General features: G+C 48.6%; 1 protein-coding gene across 1 annotated transcript; it reads left to right on the plus strand.

Moving 5' to 3' along the window:
- The first annotated feature begins 5,412 nt into the window (after window positions 1–5,412).
- LOC103633628 (receptor-like serine/threonine-protein kinase At2g45590) lies at window positions 5,413–8,022 on the plus strand. Its single transcript, XM_008655354.3, has one exon. The coding sequence runs from the start codon at window positions 5,775–5,777 to the stop codon at window positions 7,818–7,820; it is 2,046 nt and encodes a 681-aa protein (XP_008653576.1). The 5' UTR covers window positions 5,413–5,774; the 3' UTR covers window positions 7,821–8,022.
- The last annotated feature ends 12,423 nt before the right edge of the window (window positions 8,023–20,445 follow it).

Consider the following 20,445-nt stretch of genomic DNA (forward strand, 5'->3'; position numbering starts at 1 on the left):
CGAAGCCGCTAGGCGGGTCGAGGCTGAATCCGAAAGACGTGGGATGGGAATTGGTCGGTACCTCTTGGTCGACGGGCGGTGATGAAGTCACGTCGGGGACTGACTGCACCGTCGTCTCAGGTACGAGGGTGACGTCCAGCAAGCCTTTCGCGAGCGCGCTGGCGTCGTCCGTTTGCCCGGAATCGGCGCGTTGCGGGGAGACGACGCTCGTCTTCGTCTCAAGCGCGAGGTCGATGCCCGGTGCGCCCCCCGTTGGGGTGCTGGCGCTATCGACTCGCTCGACAGCCGACGAGGCGCTGCCTCCTGCTTGGCCTTGGTTGCCCCGCCTCCCCCTCCGTCGGCGGGGAAAAGGGCGGGGTGAGCTCGAAGGTTGTTCTTCCACCGCGCGGGGAAGACGTCGTCGATTCCGCCGCCGGCGGGCGGGCTGTCGGCCGCCATTGTCGTTGTCGCCCGGCGGTGGAATGAGTATTATGTCGTAGCTGCCGTCGAGGGACATGAACTCAAGACTCCCGAAACGGAGCACCGTCCCGGGTTGGAGAGGTTGCTGGAGACTGCCCATCTGGAGCTTGACGGGAAGCTGTTCGTCAACACGCAGCAGGCCCCTACCTAGCGCGCCAACTGTCGACGTTTCGAGACCGGGGGGTCCCTAAGCCGACGAGTGAATGTCGCCGCGTGCCCCAGCCCAGATGGGTCGACACGAGGCCGAGCGCGAAGGGGGGGGGGAAGTGAGGTGGCCAGAGACAGGCGTGAGAGAGGTGGAAATCCTGCGGCCTTCGTGTTCGTTTCGCGCCCAGGTCGGGTGCGCTTGCAGTAGGGGGTTACAAGCGTCCACGCGGGAAAGGGAGCGCGCGGCTTCAAGCGAGCGCCTGTCTCGTCCTCGTCCCCGCGCGACCAACCCTCTCTAAGAGGGCCCTGGTCCTTCCTTTTATAGGCGTAAGGAGAGGATCCAAGTGTACAATGGGGGGTGTAGCAGAGTGCTACGTGTCTAGCGGGGGAGAGCTAGCGCCCTAAGTACATGCCATCGTGGCGGCTGGAGAGGTTTTGGCGCCCGGTTTGTGTGACGTCGTGGCCGTCGGAGGAGAGCTGGATCCTGGCGGAGGGACAGTTGTCGGGGCTGTCGAGTCCTTGCTGACGTCCTCTTGCTTCCGTAAGGGGGCCGAGAGCCGCCGTCGTCACGGAGTATGCGGGGCGCCATCATTGCTTGTCTGGCGGAGCGAGCCAGATGGGACGCCGGTCTTGTTCCCCGTGGCCCGAGTCAGCTCGGGGTAGGGTGATGATGGCGCCTCCTGTTGACGTGGCTGGTCTGCGCCCTAGGTTGGGCGATGTGGAAGCTCCTCCAAAGCCGAGGTCGAGTTTGTCTTCTGTGGCTGAGGTCGAGTCCGAGCCCCTGGTTCGGGCGAGGCGGAGACCGTCGGCTGAGGCTAGGGTGGAGTCCGAGCCCTGAGGTCGGGCGGAGCGGAGTTCGCCGCCTTCTGGGGTTGAGCCCGAGTCCGAGCCCTGGGTCGGGCGGAGCGGAGTTCGCCGTCTTCTGGGGCTGAGCCCGAGTCCGAGCCCTGGGTCGGGCGGAGCAGAGTTCGTCGTCTTTTGGGACTTAGCCCGAGTCTGAGCCCTGGGTCGGGCGGAGCGGAGTTCGCCGTCTTCTGGGGCTGAGCCCAAGTCCGAGCCCTGGGTCGGGCGGAGCGGAGTTCGCCGTCTTCCGGGGCTTAGCCCGAGTCCGAGCCCTGGGTCGGGCGGAGCAGAGTTCGCCGTCTTCCGGGGCTTAGCCCGAGTCCGAGCCCTGGGTCGGGCGGAGCGGAGTTCGCCGTCTTCTGGGGCTTAGCCCGAGTCCGAGCCCTGGGTCGGGCGGAGCGGAGTTCGGCGTCTTCCGGGGCTTAGCCCGAGTCCGAGCCCTGGGTCGAGCGGAGCGGAGCTTCTTATGGTGCCTGCGGCCGGGCCTGACTGCCTGTCAGCCTCACTCTATCAAGTGGCACCGCGGTCGGAGTGGCGCAGGCGGCGCTGTCTTTTTGTCAGGCCGACCAGTGGAGCGGCGAAGTGACGACGGTCACTTCGGCTCTGTCGGCTGAAGGGCGCGCGTCAGGATAAAGGTGTCAGGCCACCTTTGCATTAAATGCTCCTCCGATTTGGTCGGTCGGTGCGGCGATTTGGTCAGGGTTGCTTCTTGGCGAAGACAGGGCCTCGGGCGAGCCAGAAATATGTTCGCCGCTGGAGGGGGGCCTCGGGCGAGACAGAGATCCTTCAGGGTCGGCTGCCCTTGTCCGAGGCTAGGCTCGGGCGAGGCGTGATCGAGTCCCTCGAATGGACTGATCCCTGACTTAATCGCACCCATCAGGCCTTTGCAACTTTATGCTGATGGGGGTTACCAGCTGAGAATTAGGAGCCTTGAGGGTACCCCTAATTATGGTCCCCGACACATATGAAATATATTTATGCAAGTTATATTGTAGATCTGTTGAGATCGAGCACAACAACCCGTTTAAATAGAACAAAAATCATTGTAATGATTTGAAATATGTTTGAACAATTATCCCATGTAAGCAAGATCTACCTATGTAATATATAAAAAATTTTGTAGCACAATGACACTAACCGGTGTGGTTTATATTTCCACAAGCTAAAAAAGTATGGTCTATATCTGTCGGAGAGGAAATTCTCCGGCCGGGTGGCGAAACGCACCCGCCCTAAATCCTAAGATGAGGAGGGGGCCTAAGCGTTTTGCCTGCTACGTGGATTCGAGACGAACACAAGAACACACAAGGGTTTAGAGTGGTTCGGGCCGCCGGAGCGTAATACCCTACCCCACTATGTGTAGTATTGAGCTTGAAAGCTTGTATGAACTTGTGAGTTTGAGTGAGTGTGAGAGCGTGTAAGTGAGTCTGCCTTGTAACGTAGTGTGCCTTCCCTTTTATAGTTCAAGGGAGGCATACAAGGATACTGAGCCCCGACATGTGGGCCCAGGGGCAAAACAGAAGGAAGTAACTAACGCCTATAACGCCTGGGCGATCTCCGAGCGCCATAATGTCTGTAGTGCATATAGTATTGATATGCCACGCTGCTTCCTCGGTAACGCGTGAGTGATGATGAGCATAGTGTACGCCACAGCACGGGCGTACTGCCTGCCAATGGAATGGATAGGCACGCCGCCTGCGGGATGGCCTGGCCGCCGCCTGCCAGCGGAGTGGACAAGGCACATTTAATGTTGAGGCGGCACATTGCCTGCCAGTGGAATGGACATGGCTCATTAAATGCCGAGGCGGCACATCACCTGCCAGTGGAATGGACAGGCGGCGCGCCTTATTCGCAATAAATGCAGGGGCCGCGCGGCCCAGAGGCCTTACGTCAGGCTCCACCCGCCGGCTTACGTCACGGGCAGTAGGCCACGTGGCAGCGTCGGGTCTCCGCTTGAGCGGGGAGCAGAAGCGTACACAGTATGGTCCGGACACGTGTCGGCTTCGGACCCCCGCCTGGTCTTGATTAAGGCCTGAGTATTCTTTGTCCCAGAATTCCGGGACCTTGCTGTGAGTGGCCCGGACCCCACACAGAGGGGTCCGGTTCGCGCCCGTGGAGGTTCTGGACCGTACCCGGAGGTCCAGTCCGCATATACAGGGGTCCGACACTTTCCCATGAGGGTCCGGACTCACTGTTGATGCCTTGGAGTATATCGTCTTCTCTGGGCACGTGCCGGCCCCAGAGCCGTCCACGTGGTGGGGTCGGGTGCTGTTTACCACGTGACTAAAGATAGCCGCGTGGGCACCACGTCTTCATACTGTAGTAAGGGGCACCCCTGTTTCAGGGTACCGACAATATCGAACCACCACCCGAGTGTGACCTAGGGCCAGCTTGGCAAGGCTCTGTCTTGCCAAAAAACAGCTCTAACTCTACTTTTTTTTCTAGAAAGCAGTTTTAGGTAGAGTTGAAGCCATTTCACAAATTGGTTGGCAGAAATGGCTTATCCTAGAGCTAGAGCCATTTCCCTGTATTAAAGTGCTAGAGCCAGAGCTAGAGCCGGTGAAGCTACTATCTGTGGCTTCTTATTCATAGCACAAAAATTACTCTATTTTTAGGTGCTTTTCGCAGTAAGCCATTTTAAAAAACAATGTGTGGTAGAGCTTTGACTTTTTCCAGAGAGAAGGCAGAGACGAAGCCCTGTGAAACGGTCTCCTAATACGACCATATGACTGTGTGCCTCTATAGTATAGGTCCCCCTATTCTTGTGCGCTTTTGATCTAGTTCACCTCTCACTTTCTTCCAGTGATCCAGTCAGTTGCATTGTTTATTCATCTTTCACTCGTTTACCCGCCGGGAAGAATTTTTCTCATTTTACATTCCCGTGAGGAATAAACTTCGCATTCCCATCCCTTAAGGGCTAGTTTGGGAGACATAAAACCGGAGGGGATTGAAGGGGCTAGATTTTCCTTCTTATTCAAAATTGAATAAGAAGGGAAACCTAGCCCCTTAAGGGCTTGTTCGGTTATTTTCAATCCATATGGATTGGAGGGGATTGATACGGATTGGAGGGGATTTTGACTTACTAGGGATTGAAACCCCCTCAATCCCCCTCAATCCATATGGATTGGGGCAGAACCAAATAAGCCCTAAGGCTTTATTCGTTTCATCCCTAATCCACGAGGATTGAGGGGGATTGGAGTGGATTGAGGGGGATTTTGACTTGTAGGAGATTCAACCTCTTTCAATCCTCATGGGTTTGATAAAAACGAACATGGCCTAAATTGAATAAGAAGGGGAATCTAGCCTCTTCAATTTCCTCTGATTTTCATGCTATCAAACTAGTCCTAATAGAAGAATTCCCCGTGGAGAATCGGGGATCAACTCTCATTGCCATCTCTAGTAACAAGTTGACCTCAAAATAAAAGCAAACAAAAAGGAAAAAGTCATGGGGCATGTACAAAAAGAACCTTTGCTTCCATTGACCCTTTAGCCTTTTTTTTTTACACTTTCGCCGATAAAAGGAGCAAAGCGCGGTGCTTGGGCCGAGATCTTCAGGGATCAGGATGCACTAGCCGGAAAGGGAAGGTTAGCTCTGAAGCGTTCTCCGCAGAGCACGGAGCACCGTATTGCTGGTGTACGTACATGTAAAGCAACTTGGTTGTACTGCAGAGAGAGCACCCTAGCCTGCATGTAAAGCAAGCTGCTAGTTTAGGAGATTCTGATTGATGTAGGGTTTACGGAGGGATTGTGGATAATAATCGGCTATTGAACCGCAGTCCGCAGGGCTACTGCTCAGCATTTGAACTCCTCCTTCCCCACACGGCCACACCCCATCCGATTCGATTCAATTCAACTCAATAAATTCTCTTGGCAATAACTCAGCCCGATTCCGATCCCTATACCTATACCTACTTTAATATACAAATGCGTAATACACCAGGTCACCAGCTAGCTCGGGGTCCAACCATCTCTTTCTCCCTCCCCTCCCCTGCTTGCGGTAGGATGGGGTGGGTGGACTTCTCACCAACACCCATCCCACTGACCGTGGGTCGGACGTTGCATCGACCCCACTTACCAGCGGCTGCTAGCCTGGGACCCTCTCGCCCGCTCTGGAACCCGTCCGTCGTAGCGGAGCGGCGACGGAGCGAAGCACGCGCGCAGGCATCTGGGTGAGGGGAAATGGTGGAAAGCCAACGCACTTTTCGCCTCGCTCCGCTGCTCCGCTTTGCGGTGCTCCCCCACTCCCCCCGTCGGCTTGTCTTTTCCGCGGCCCGCCTGCGCCCCTCCGGCCCCCTGGCTCCTAAACCCCCCGCATCCCGCGCCCGGTGATGCCCTCGCGGCAGCCTACGCCGTCGCCGGGCCCGGCCGCCGCCGTCGCGGTCTCGGACCCCCGATCCCGCGGGCCCCGCCACCGCCGGGCCCCGCCCGCCGGCCCCGTCGCCGCGTGGGCGTCGGCCGCGGCGCTGGTCTTGGTGGCTGCCGTCGCGCTGCTGCTGCTGCTGCTGTGGCGGAGGCGCCGCCGCCGGAAGCTCACCGTGGCGGCCGGCGCGCAGCCCGCCGCCGACCTGCGGAGGTTGTCGTACCAGCAGCTGCGCCGCGCCACGGGCGGCTTCGCGGCGGGGAGCAAGCTGGGGCAGGGCGGCTTCGGCCCGGTCTTCCGCGGCGCGCTGCCTCGGTCGGGGCAGCCCGTCGCCGTCAAGGTCATGGACGCCGCGGGCTCCCTCCAGGGCGAGCGCGAGTTCCACAACGAGCTCTCCCTGGCCTCCCACCTCCTCGGCTGCGCCGCCACGGCCCACGGCGGAGGAGGAGGGGGAGGGCCCCCCGCACCCGACCCGCCCCCCATCCTGCTCCCGTTCGCCTACTCCCTCTCCACGCAGCCACGCCGCTGCCGGATGATGCTTGTGTACGACCTCATGCCCAACGGCTCGCTGCAGGACGCGCTGCTCGGGAAGAGGTGCCCCGACCTGGTGTCCGGCTGGCCGCGCCGCCTCTCCGTCGCCCGAGACGTCGCCACCGCGCTCCACTACCTTCATTCCGTTGTGCAGCCGCCCGTCATCCACGGGGACGTCAAGCCCAGCAATGTGTTGCTGGATGCGGATCTCCGCGCCCGCCTCTCAGATTTCGGACTCGCACGGATCAGGTCTGAAGAGGAGGATGAGTTGGGGAGCGGTGCCATTGGGGCCGACGCAGACGGTAACGCCAATCCCAGCGGTGGATGTGACGAGGATATGTCGGTGGCCGGCGAGAGCACCACTGCTGTCGTGGTTAATGGGGAAGACAATGCTGCCAAGTCCCCGGAGGATGATGAGGCACTCACCACGGCGTCTCCTGCTGCAGAGGCTGTGTCCACTTCCGGATGTGACAAGACTAGTGTTGGTAGTGGATGTAATGCCCGAAGCTGCAATGGGGGAGGTGCAGGAGGATCAGGAACTGGGAGTGACTGGTGGTGGCGTCAGGACAATGGTGGTGGTGGTAGTGGCGGCGGCGGCAGTGGCGGCGTTAAGGACTATGTGATGGAATGGATTAGATCGGAGATCAAGAAGGAGCGACCGAAGAATGACTGGATTGCAGGGCCATCTGCAGTAACCCCTGTTGCTCCAACAGAGAGGAAGAAGCCAAAGAGGAGGGCACGGGAGTGGTGGCGCGAGGAGTATGCAGAGGAGCTCACGAAGAAGCAAAAACGAAGGGCACTTGCCAAGTCAAAAAGTGATGCTGGTGCGATGTCTGGTTTGCAATGGTGGGAGAGGGATTGTGATTTTGAGGAGAAGGGCCATTCAAGGTGGACGATGATGAAAAGCTGGAGCCGGAGGAGCAGCAATGGCAATGGCAATAGCAATTCCAGCATCAGTTGGTGGGTGGACGGTGTGAGAAGGAGCAGCAGGGATTGGGCCAGCGGGGAATTTGTGCCTAAGAGTGGTGGAGCAGTGAGCAGCACACCGAGCATGCGTGGCACAGTCTGCTATGTGGCTCCTGAGTATGGTGGAGGAGGGCCTCTATCAGAAAAATGCGACATTTACAGCTTTGGTGTGTTGTTGTTGGTCCTTATATCTGGACGACGCCCACTCCAAATGACAACCTCACCAATGTCAGAGTTTGAGAAAGCGAGCCTCATTTCGTGGGCAAGGCATCTTGCTCAAGTTGGCCGCTTGCTTGATCTTGTAGACCCTGCACTGCAGGATGTTGACCGAGACCAAGCGCTGCTATGCATTACTGTTGCACTCCTTTGCATTCAGAGGTCACCAGCTCGCCGCCCATCAAGTGCAGAGGTGCTTGATATGCTTGCTGGTGAGGGTGAGCCACCGCCTCTTCCGATAGAGTTCTCACCATCACCTCCTGGCGGATTCCCCTTCAAGTCACGAAGGAAAGGCCGGTGAGTTTAGTTTGTTGGTTAGATGAAAAGGCAGTGTTAGTATTCTATCCTTATGTTTGTTTCTTCTTGTACTCAACTCCTAATTTTATCTGTTTAATTTGTTGATGTATAAAGATCTTGGTGGGACAAAAAAGTATCCAATTGGGTTCAGATTTGACAAGAATTGCTGTGCCCCATTAATCAATTGGATAATCTTAGTTTGGTTATTCCTTGTGCAAACTCCTTTCTATCTAGTGAAATATCGATTGCAAACAAATATGAATTTCAGTTGTAATTGACAAGAATTGTGTTCTCAACCAACATGCTTTAGCGTTTATTTGTTAACAGCAGGAATGCCAAGTTGATTTGATACTTGCATGGCCGCATGAGGTTTGGAGTTCCCCCTGTTTTTTTTGCTGGGAAATAGAGAAGCATGTTGCCATTTGGACATGCTTTCGGTGTTTTGGATGTAGTGCCCTTCCAGGCCCTAGTGCAGTGGATTTTCACCCCGTTTGACAACCATTTTCTTCTAAACAAGAACATCCACTTGTGTGATGATTTCAACTTTCAAGCTTTTGCTGTTCACGGCTCCCTGTCACTTTTCTCTTTCCACTAGGGTGGTACACTCACTTTCTCCAGCGATATATTCTACCTAGTTGCTTCAAACAACAACAACAAAGTCTTTTATGCTAAGCAAGTTGAGGTAGGCTAGAGTTAAAAACCCAATAGAACTCATAAATCATGGTTCAGCCACATGAATAGCTGTTTTCCATGCTTTCCTATTCAAAGTTAAACCTTTGGGTATATCTCATCCTTTCAAGTCTCTTTTTATTGCATCTTCCTATGTCAACTTTGGTCTTTCTCTTCTCTTCTTATTACTATCGCACCTTAAAATGCCACTACACACTTGTGCCTCTGGAGGTTTCTGTTGGATATGTCCAAACCATCTCAACCAGTGTTGGACAAACTTTTCTTTAATTGGTGCTACCCATAGCCAAAAGAAACGAGTACAGTGGTAATGACCTTCGACCCTGGAACGTACCACCATGTAAAAATATCTCACAGGTAGTGTACCACATTCCTCGATCGTATCGATCCGGGAACTTTGTGACTATGGTGTGATCCTTAACGTATCACGTATATCATCATTCCGAACTCGATCCCTTCTTGTATGGCCACAAATCCAACGCAGCATACGCATTCTGCAACATGTATGAACATGTCTTTTTGTAGACCAATATTCTGCACCATACAACATAGCGAGTCTAATTGTCGTCCTATAAAACTTGCCTTTTAGTTTATGTGGTACCCTCTTCTTATATAGAATGACTTTTAGTTTATGTGGTACCCTCTTCTTATATAGAATGACAGATGCTTGACGTCACATCATTCACCCTACTTTGATATCAATATCTCCTATAGCATTGATCCTAAATACCTTAAGGTGTCCTTTCTAGGTACTACTTGACAATGTTTTCAAGTCGTCCGATTAATCATGATTAGTCGCAATTAATCGCCCTAGTCGGTCAGCCAGAACGACCATCAAGTCGTCCGACTTGAAAACATTGCTACTTGACCTTTTAAACTAACATCTTCTTCCTCATGTGTAGTACCGAAATCACATATCATATATTCTGCCTTAGTTATATGAGTCCAAAACCTTTGGATACTAAAGTCTCCCGCCACAACTCTAGTTTCCTATTTACTCATGTCCGACTTTCATCAACTACCACTACACCACTACATGGTCTGCAAAAAATATACACCAAAGGATGTCCCCTTGTATGTCCCTTGACCTTATCCGTCACCAAGACAAAAAGGTAAGGGCTCAAAGCTCATCCCTGATGTAGTCCTATTCTAATTAGGAAATATAATAAACATCAAGTAGACTGTAGACCACTTTACTATCTGAAAAAAGGCCTTTCGTGATTTCAACATAGCTAGTGCGGGCATGGTTTAATGCCACAAAGCAATTGTTTAGGCATAAATCTTTAATTGGGATTGGCTGCCTGAACTGTGAACTCTGAAGCCTGAACCTGGCATAAGATTCTGGGTCCTGTTTCAAAGCATTTAGCGAAAAGTCCAAGCTTGTGCACAGTACTACTACAACCCCATGCTCTGTACCTAATATGAGAGATGTTCTTTTAGCGAATTCTTAGACTTGTATCAGATATTCAGCTGGCATCTAAGACTCTCGATTGAACTGGATTGCTAATTTGACACCCCTTTTTTGCTATCCTTTACTTTTGTATGCATTGGTTTAGTCTTTGCTAGCTGAGTTGGTTAGATAGTCTGAGTAGCAAGCCTTAGGTCTTGAGTTCGTCTCCCCGTGAGAGCGAATTTCAGGCTAGGGTTACAAAAGTCCCCTTATCTGTCCCACGCCAAAGCACAAGTCTAAGGTCCGGCTCTTGTCGTGGTCGTTCTCATGTAGGCTACGGTGCCTGCGTGAAAACGTCTTCTTCTTAATGTAATGGGCTGTCTTACTGGTCGAGTTTTAAATGGAAAGTAAATAGAAGCTCAAACCATTCACATTCTAATACTATATTAATTATAGAACTTCAGTGCATCTGAAGGGAAAAAGGTAAATCAGATAAGGGTTGCCTATTTAATGAGATTATTTAATGAGATGAGGTTACTTGACACAGTGATGAGTGAAATAACCTCATCTCAGTAAATAGGCATGATGAGTGATTAAACAGTAAAAGGGCCTCTAGCTGAGTTGGTTAGATGAATTGAGTAGCACTTCTCGGGTCCGGATTTCGAATCCCAGTGGAAACGAATTTCAGACTGAGGTTTTAAAAGGTCACTCGCTGGTTCCTCTGGTCGTGTGCATATGAGATGGACTTATCTATGGGGGGCACATCCTCGTGTAGAGGCTGGGAGGGCTCAAAGCACGAGTAAAGATATGATCTATAGGGCTGCATCGGGACCAGCTTTCGTGACTTTTCTGGGTTAAGGCTATGATTGAGCTTCTTCTTAATATAATACTGTGGGGTGGTTTTCCCTCTACCGACCGAGTTGTTTATGAGTGATTAAACCTTTGTAAAGATCTGTGTTTTTCAAAGTCAGATACTCGGATGTCGTCATGGTTTTCAAGAAGTATCAATTTCTCATATGGGTTGTACAGAAACAACTGGTGTGAAAATAGTCGTGGAGTACGTGTCAAAAATTGTTTTGATTGACCTCTGCTTCTTTGGGCTGATTGAAGTTGATTATCATATGCGATTTGTTCTCAGACCCTTTTATGTAAGAAAGCCTTGCAGGTGGAAATGTTGAACTTGCTATTACTGATTGAACATTTACCAGTCCAGTTTGTGCTGCTCTTAGGGCAACTACAGTTGAGATGATGAACAGAAGAGGAAAAATACCTTGATACAAGCAGCAGGTTTCTGATGTGAATGTTTTCCTGTTTGGTCGGCCAATGTTAACTCTGGCACGGTACTTGAATTGTAAAATGTTTGTGATGATTACCCTGTTGCAATATTATCATAATTCTGCTGGTGTTTGATACATTAATCAATGTATTATACTCTCACATCAGTCATGCTTTGATTCCAAACTTCACATTTATTACCATTAGATATACTATCTGTCGATTCTGAGCTGCTTTGAGGTTTGGACTAGGAGCGGTAATAGGCTCTAAACTTTATAAAATTTAAGGAACGAATCTAATTAGTATCAGACTCTATTTTTTATCAATTTTGTATTAAAATTAATTAAGGGTTCAAACAAATTATGAAGAAACATTTGGATCGCGATCTATTATCATCCTTAGTCTTGACTCAGTAGTCATCGATGCAACAAATGCAGTGTTGACAAAGACCCAAATTTGGGAACTTTTCTACATTATTGGCAATGCTATTATATTGTGCTCAATTTAAAAGTGAAAGGGCCATGATGCCCAAACGAAGAGATAAAATAGCCTTTTTAAAAAGTTCTTGTGATAGTTAAACCTCAAGAGCATAGCTTTACCCTAGTGCCTAGTGTGTTCACAAGAAGATAAATGCATTAGATTAAGCTAATTGCTATTATGACAATACTTTGGACGAGCCTAAAGAAGACTTTTAGACTGGTTTGGAGAATTCTCCTACGTCTATTATGGTGTTGAAGTCTTTGTTGCTAATTTTGGATGTTACACAGTGGAGCGTTGAGCTCTCTTGATTGTGTGAGAAGAATATAGGCTGAGTTTACTTGGGTTTTGTTATAGGAGGCCACATTCGTTTATATGGTCGAGGGAGCGGGAGACCTTGTCACATGGAGATTTTGGTGGAGGTGTCACTCCTATCCTTTGGACGCGAATCGCTTCCCGTGCTTTCGAAGGCCTATCGTAGCAGGTTCATGTGTTCCCATGCCCTTGTCATCCCTGAGATGACTGGAGCATGAAATGACTAGACCATGAGGGCAGCTAGACCTTATAGGTGTTCGAAGCCTTATCATGAGGCACGTCTCTAGGAGTCATGCCGGTGGTTTCTCAAAGTTCTCTTCTTCTGCTCTTGTCTTGTTTGGTTCTTTTGACTTTTTTACACATAAGGCGAGGTCCATCATGGCCTATGGGTCCTTGTTCGTACTTCTAAGGGCAAAGTAGTTGGATAGGGGAGTTCCTAGAGTCCTTCGTACTAACCTATCTTTGCCCATTGCATGCCTCGGTCAGAAGCCAAATGGTTGAGGGTCATAAATGAATAAGTGTTTCCTAGAGGTTTATGCTATATTTTGGTCATGGAGTCTTATATAGGATGTATGACCTATGTGAAAGTCGCCTAGAGGGGGGGTGAATAGGGCGAAACTGAAATTTACAAATATAAACACAACTACAAGCCGGGTTAGCGTTAGAAATATAAACGAGTCCGCGAGAGAGGGCGCAAAACAAATCGCAAGCGAATAAGTAAGTGAGACACGCGGATTTGTTTTACCGAGGTTCGGTTCTCGCAAACCTACTCCCCGTTGAGGAGGCCACAAAGGCCGGGTCTCTTTCAACCCTTCCCTCTCTCAAACGGTCCCTCGGACCGAGTGAGCTTTTCTTCTTCTCAATCAAACGGGAACAAAACTTCCCCGCAAGGGCCACCACACAATTGGTGCCTCTTGCCTTGGTTACAATTGAGTTTTGATCACAAGAACAAGTGAGAAAGAAAGAAAGTGATCCAAGCGCAAGAGCTCAAAAGAACACGGCAAATCTCTCTCGCTAGTCACTAAAGGCTTGAGTGGAATTGGAGAGGATTTAATCTCTTTGGTGTGTCTAGAATTGAATGCTAGAGCTCTTGTAGTAGATGGGAAGTAGAAAACTTGGATACAATGAATGGTGGGGTGGTTGGGGTATTTATAGCCCCAACCACCAAAAGTGGCCGTTGGGAGGCTGTCTGTTCGATGGCGCACCGGACAGTCCGGTGCACACCGGACATGTCCGGTGCCCCCGCCACGTCATCACTGCCGTTGGATTCTGACCGTTGGAGCTTCTGACTTGTGGGCCCGCCTGGGTGTCCGGTGCACACCGGACATGTACTGTTTGCTGTCCGGTGTGCCAGTATGGGCACGCCTGACTTCTGCGCGCGCTGCGCGCGCATTTATTGTCCTGCAGGTAGCCGTTGGCGCGGAGGTAGCCGTTGCTTCGGAGTCACACCGGACAGTCCGGTGCACACCGGACAGTCCGGTGAATTATAGCGGACTAGCCGTTGGCGTTTCCCGAAGCTGGCGAGTTCCTGAGGCCGCTCTTCCTTGGCGCACCGGACACTGTCCGGTGTACACCGGACAGTCCGGTGAATTATAGCGCGAGTGCCACTGGAAATTCCCGAAGGTGGCGAGTTTGAATTGGAGTCCTCTGGTGCACCGGACATGTCCGGTGGCACACCGGACAGTCCGGTGCGCCAGACCAGAGGTGCCTTCGGTTGACCCTTTGCTCTTTTGTTGAACCCAACATTTGGTCTTTTTATTGGCTAAGTGTGAACCTTTAACACCTGTATAACTTATACACTAGAGCAAACTAGTTAGTCCAATTATTTGTGTTGGGCAATTCAACCACCAAAATTAATTAGGGACTAGGTGTAAGCCTAATTCCCTTTCAATCTCCCCCTTTTTGGTGATTGATGCCAACACAAACCAAAGCAAATATAGAAGTGCATAATTGAACTAGTTTGCATATATATAAGTGTAGAGGTTGCTTGGAATTGAGCCAATATAAATACTTACAAGATATGCATGGATTGTTTCATTGTTATATAACATTTTGGACCACGTTTGCACCACATGTTTTGTTTTTGCAAATTCTTTTGTAAATCTATTTCAAAGTTCTTTTGCAAATAGTCAATGGTAAATGAATAAGATTTTTGCAAAGCATTTTCAAGATTTGAAATTTTCTCCCCCTGTTTCAAATGCTTTTCCTTTGACTAAACAAAACTCCCCCTAAATGAGATTCTCCTCTTAGTGTTTAAGAGGGTTTTGATATATCATTTTGAAATACTACTTTCTCCCCCTTTTGAACACAAAGGGATACCAATTGAAAATATTCATCACTTAAGTTTTTGAAATTGAAATTGGTGGTGGTGCGGTCCTTTTGCTTTGGGCTCTTACTTTCTCCCCCTTTGGCATGAATCGCCAAAAACGGAATCATTAGAGCCCTCGAAGTACTTTCTTCCCCTTTGGTCATAAATGAACGAGTTAAGATTATACCAAAGACGAAGTCCTTTTGCTCTCTCCCCCAAAGATGGAGAGTGGCTTGAAGCGATGGCGAAGGTTGAGTTACGGAGTGGAAGCCTTTGTCTTCGCCGAAGACTCCAATTCTCTTTCAATATACCTATGACTTGGTTTGATATAGACTTGAAAACACATTAGTCATAGCATATAAAAGAGATATGATCAAAGGTGTATAAATGAGCTATGCGTGCAATCTAGCAAAAGAAATTGCGTGAATCAAGAATATTGAGCTCATGCCTAAGTTTGGTAAAAGTTTGTTCATCAAGAGGCTTGGTAAAGATATCGGCTAATTGATCTTTAGTGTTAATGTAAGAAATCTCGATATCCCCCTTTTGTTGGTGATCCCTAAGAAAATGATACCGAATGGCTATGTGTTTAGTGCGGCTATGCTCGACAGGATTGTCGGCCATTTTGATTGCACTCTCATTATCACATAGCAAAGGGACTTTGGTTAATTTGTAACCGTAGTCCCGCAGGGTTTGCCTCATCCAAAGCAACTGCGCGCAACAATGGCCTGCGGCAATGTACTCGGCTTCGGCGGTGGAAAGAGCGACCGAATTTTGCTTCTTTGAAGCCCAAGACACTAAGGATCTGCCCAAGAACTGGCAAGTCCCCGATGTGCTCTTCCTATTGATTTTACACCCCGCCCAATCGGCATCCGAATAACCAATTAAATCAAATGTGGATCCCCTAGGATACCAAAGCCCAAACTTAGGAGTATAAGCCAAATATCTCAAGATTCGTTTTACGGCCGTAAGGTGAGCTTCCTTAGGGTCAGCTTGGAATCTTGCACACATGCAAACGGAAAGCATAATGTCCGGTCGAGATGCACATAAATAGAGTAAAGACCCTATCATCGACCGGTATACCTTTTGATCCACGGACTTACCTCCCGTGTCGAGGTCGAGATGCCCATTAGTTCCCATGGGTGTCTTGATGGGCTTGGCATCCTTCATCCCAAACTTGTTTAGAATGTCTTGAGTGTACTTCGTTTGGCTAATGAAGGTGCCCTCTTGGAGTTGCTTTACTTGAAATCCTAGAAAATACTTCAACTCCCCCATCATTGACATCTCGAATTTCTGTGTCATGATCCTACTAAATTCCTCACAAGTAGATTCGTTAGTAGACCCAAATATGATATCATCAACATAAATTTGGCATACACACAAATCATTTTCAAGAGTTTTCGTGAATAGAGTAGGATCGGCTTTACCGACTTTGAAGCCATTAGCAATAAGGAAATCTCTAAGGCATTCATACCATGCTCTTGGGGCTTGCTTGAGCCCATAAAGCGCCTTAGAGAGCTTATAGACATGGTTAGGATACTCACTGTCTTCAAAGCCGGGAGGTTGCTCAACATAGACCTCTTCCTTGATTGGTCCATTGAGGAAAGCACTTTTCACGTCCATTTGATAAAGCTTAAAGCCATGGTAAGTAGCATAGGCTAATAATATACGAATTGACTCAAGCCTAGCTACGGGTGCATAGGTTTCACCAAAATCCAAACCTTCGACTTGGGAGTATCCCTTGGCCACAAGTCGGGCTTTGTTCCTTGTCACCACACCATGCTCATCTTGCTTGTTGCGGAAGACCCATTTGGTTCCTACAACATTTTGGTTAGGACGTGGAACTAAATGCCATACCTCATTCCTAGTGAAGTTGTTGAGCTCCTCTTGCATCGCCACTACCCAGTCCGAATCTTGTAGTGCTTCCTCTACCCTGTGTGGCTCAATAGAGGAAACAAACGAGTAATGTTCACAAAAATGTGCAACACGAGATCTAGTGGTTACCCCCTTATGAATGTCGCCGAGGATGGTGTCGACGGGGTGATCTCGTTGGATTGCTTGGTGGACTCTTGGGTGTGGCGGTCTTTGCTCTTCATCCTCCTTGTCTTGATCATTTTCATCTCCCCCTTGATCTATGCCGTCATCTTGAGGTGGCTCATTTGCTTGATCTTCTACTTCATCAACTTGAGCCTCATCCTCATTTTGAGTTGGTGGAGATGCTTGCATGGAGGAGGATGGTTGATCTTGGGCTTTTGGAGGCTCTTCGGATTCCTTAGGACACACATCCCCGACGGACATTTTCCTTAGCGCGATGTACGGAGCCTCTTCAATACCTATCTCATCAAGATCAACTTGCTCTACTTGAGAGCCGTTAGTTTCATCAAACACAACGTCACATGAGACTTCAACTAGTCCAGTGGACTTGTTAAAGACCCTATATGCCCTTGTGTTTGAGTCATAACCAAGTAAAAAGCCTTCTACAGTCTTAGGAGCAAATTTAGATTTTCTACCTCTTTTAACAAGAATAAAACATTTGCTACCAAAGACTCTAAAATATGAAATGTTGGGCTTTTTACCGGTTAGGAGTTCATATGATGTCTTCTTGAGGATTCGGTGAAGATATAACCGGTTGATGGCGTAGCAAGCGGTGTTGATCGCCTCGGCCCAAAACCGATCCGAAGTCTTGTACTCATCAGCATGGTCCTTGCCATGTCCAATAGAGTTCTATTCTTCCTCTCCACTACACCATTTTGTTGTGGCGTGTAGGGAGAAGAGAACTCATGCTTGATGCCCTCCTCCTCAAGAAAGCCTTCGATTTGAGAGTTCTTGAACTCCGTCCCGTTGTCGCTTCTTATTTTCTTGATCCTTAAGGCGAACTCATTTTGAGCTCGTCTCAAGAATCCCTTTAAGGTCTCTTGGGTTTGAGATTTTTCCTGCAAAAAGAATACCCAAGTGAAGCGAGAATAATCATCCACAATAACTAGACAGTACTTACTTCCGCCGATGCTTATGTAAGCAATCGGGCCAAATAGGTCCATGTGTAGGAGCTCCAGTGGCCTGTCGGTTGTCATGATGTTCTTGTGTGGATGATGAGTGCCAACTTGCTTTCCTGCCTGGCATGCGCTACAAACCCTGTCTTTCTCAAAATGAACATTTGTTAGTCCTAAAATGTGTTCTCCCTTTAGAAGCTTGTGAAGGTTCTTCATCCCAACATGGGCTAGTCGGCGGTGCCAGAGCCAACCCATGTTAGTCTTAGCAATTAAGCATGTGTCGAGTTCAGCTCTTTCAAAATCTACTAAGTATAGCTGACCCTCTAACACACCCTTAAATGCTATTGAATTGTCACTTCTTCTAAAGACAGTGACACCTATATCAGTGAAAAGACAGTTGTAGCCCATTTGACATAATTGTGAAACTGAAAGCAAATTGTAATTTAAAGAATCTGCAAGAAAAACATTGGAAATAGAATGGTCAGGAGATATAGCTATTTTACCAAGACCTTTGACCAAACCTTGATTTCCATCCCCGAATGTGATAGCTCGTTGGGGATCTTGGTTTTTCTCGTAGGAGGAGAACATCCTTTTCTCCCCTGTCATGTGGTTTGTGCACCTGCTGTCGATGATCCAACTTGAGCCCCCGGATGCATAAACCTACAAAACAAGTTTAGTTCTTGACTTTAGGTACCCAAATGGTTTTGGGTCCTTTGGCATTAGACACAAGAACTTTGGGTACCCAAACACAAGTCTTGGAGCCCTTGTGCTTGCCCCCAATATATTTGGCAACTACTTTGCCGGATTTGTTAGTCAACACATAAGATGCATCAAAGGTTTTAAATGAAATGCTTTGTTCATTTGATGCACTAGGAATTTTCTTCTTAGGCAACTTAGCATGGGTTGGTTGCCTAGAGCTAGATGTCTCACTCTTATACATAAAAGCATGGTTAGAACCAGAGTGAGACTTCCTAGAATGAATTTTCCTAATTTTGTCCTCGGGATAACCGGCAGGGTATAAAATGTAACCCTCGTTATCCTGAGGCATGGGAGCCTTGCCCTTAACAAAGTTGGACAATCTTTTAGGTGGGGCACTAATTTTGACATTGTCTCCCCTTTGAAAGCCAATGCCATCCTTGATGCCCGGGCGTCTCCCATTATAAAGCATGCTACGAGCAAATTTAAATTTCTCATTTTCTAAGTTGTGCTCGGCAATTTTAGCATCTAGTTTTGCTATATGATCATTTTGTTGTTTAATTAAAGCCATATGATCATGAATAGCATTAACATCAACATCTCTACATCTAGTACAAATAGTGACATGCTCAATGGTAGATGTAGATGGTTTGCAAGAATTAAGTTCAACAATCTTAGCATGAAGAATATCATTCTTATCTCTAAGATCGGAAATTGTAACTTTGCAAACATCAAAATCTTTAGCCTTAGCAATTAAATTTTCATTTTCTACTCTAAGGCTAGCAAGAGAAATGTTCAATTCTTCAATCCTAGCAAGCAAATCATCATTATTATCTCTAGGATTGAAAGTTGAAACATTGCAAACATGTGAATCAACCTTAGCATTTAAACTAGCATTTTCATTCCTAAGGTTGTCAATCATCTCACGGCAAGTGCTTAGCTCACTAGATAATTTTTCACATTTTTCTACTTCTAGAGCATAAGCATTTTTAACCTTAACATGCTTCTTATTTTCTTTAATAAGGAAGTCCTCTTGAGTGTCCAAGAGATCATCCTTTTCATGGATGGCACTAATCAATTCATTAAGTTTTTCTTTTTGTTGCATGTTGAGGTTGGCAAAAAGGGTACGTAAATTATCTTCCTCATCACTAGCATTATCATCACTAGAGGTTTCATATTTAGTGGAGGATCTCAATTTTACCTTCTTTTTGCCGTCCTTTGCCATGAGGCACTTGTGGCCTACGTTGGGGAAGAGGAGTCCCTTGGTGACGGCGATGTTGTCGGCGTCCTCGTCGTCGGAGGAGTCGCTTGAGCTTTCGTCGGAATCCCACTCCCGACAAACATGGGCATCGCCGCCCTTCTTCTTGTAGTACCTCTTCTTTTCCTTTCTCCTCCCCTTCTTGTCGTCGCCCCTGTCACTGTCACTTGATAATGGACATTTAGCTATAAAGTGACCGGGCTTACCACACTTGTAGCAAACCTTCTTGGAGCGGGACTTGTAGTCTTTCCCTCTCCTTTGTTTGAGGATTTGGCGGAAGCTCTTGATGACGAGCGCCATTTCCTCATTGTCGAGCTTGGAGGCGTCTATTGGTTGTCTACTTGGTGTAGACTCCTCCTTCTTTTCTTCTGTCGCTTTGAATGCGACGGGTTGAGCTTCGGATGTGGAGGGATCATCAAGCTCGTTGATCTTCCTCGAGCCTTCGATCATGCACTCAAAACTTACAAAATGCCCGATTAATTCCTCGGGGGTCATTTTAGTATATCTAGGATTACCACGAATTAATTGAACTTGAGTCGGGTTAAGGAAAATAAGAGATCTTAGAATAACCTTAACCACTTCATGGTCATCCCACTTTCCGCTCCCGAGGTTGCGCACTTGGTTCACCAAGGTCTTGAGCCGGTTGTACATGTGTTGTGGCTCCTCCCCTTTGCGAAGCCGGAACCGACCGAGCTCCCCCTCGATCGTTTCCCGCTTGGTGATCTTGGTGAGCTCGTCTCCCTCATGCGTGGTTTTGAGCACATCCCAAACCTCCTTGGCACTCTTCAACCCTTGCACTTTGTTATACTCCTCTCTACTTAGTGAGGCGAGGAGTATTGTTGTCGCTTGAGAGTTGAAGTGCTCGATTTGGGCCACCTCATCCTCGTCATAGTCTTTATCCCCTACCGACGGTACCTGTGCACCAAACTCAACAACATCCCATATACTTTTGTGGAGTGAGGTTAGATGAAATCGCATTAAATCACTCCACCTAGCATAATCTTCACCATCAAAAGTTGGTGGTTTGCCTAAAGGGACGGAAAGTAGAGGTGCATGTTTAGAAATGCGAGGGTAGTGTAAGGGGATCTTACTAAACTTCTTACGCTCTTGGCGTTTAGAAGTTACGGAGGGCGCATCGGAGTCGGAGGTCGATGTTGATGAAGTGTCGGTTTCGTAGTAGACCACTTTCCTCATCCTCTTTTGTTTGTCCCCGCTTCGATGCGGCTTGTGGGAAGA

This window comes from Zea mays, chromosome 1 (genome assembly GCF_902167145.1).
Source record: "Zea mays cultivar B73 chromosome 1, Zm-B73-REFERENCE-NAM-5.0, whole genome shotgun sequence".
Lineage (NCBI taxonomy): Eukaryota > Viridiplantae > Streptophyta > Magnoliopsida > Poales > Poaceae > Zea > Zea mays.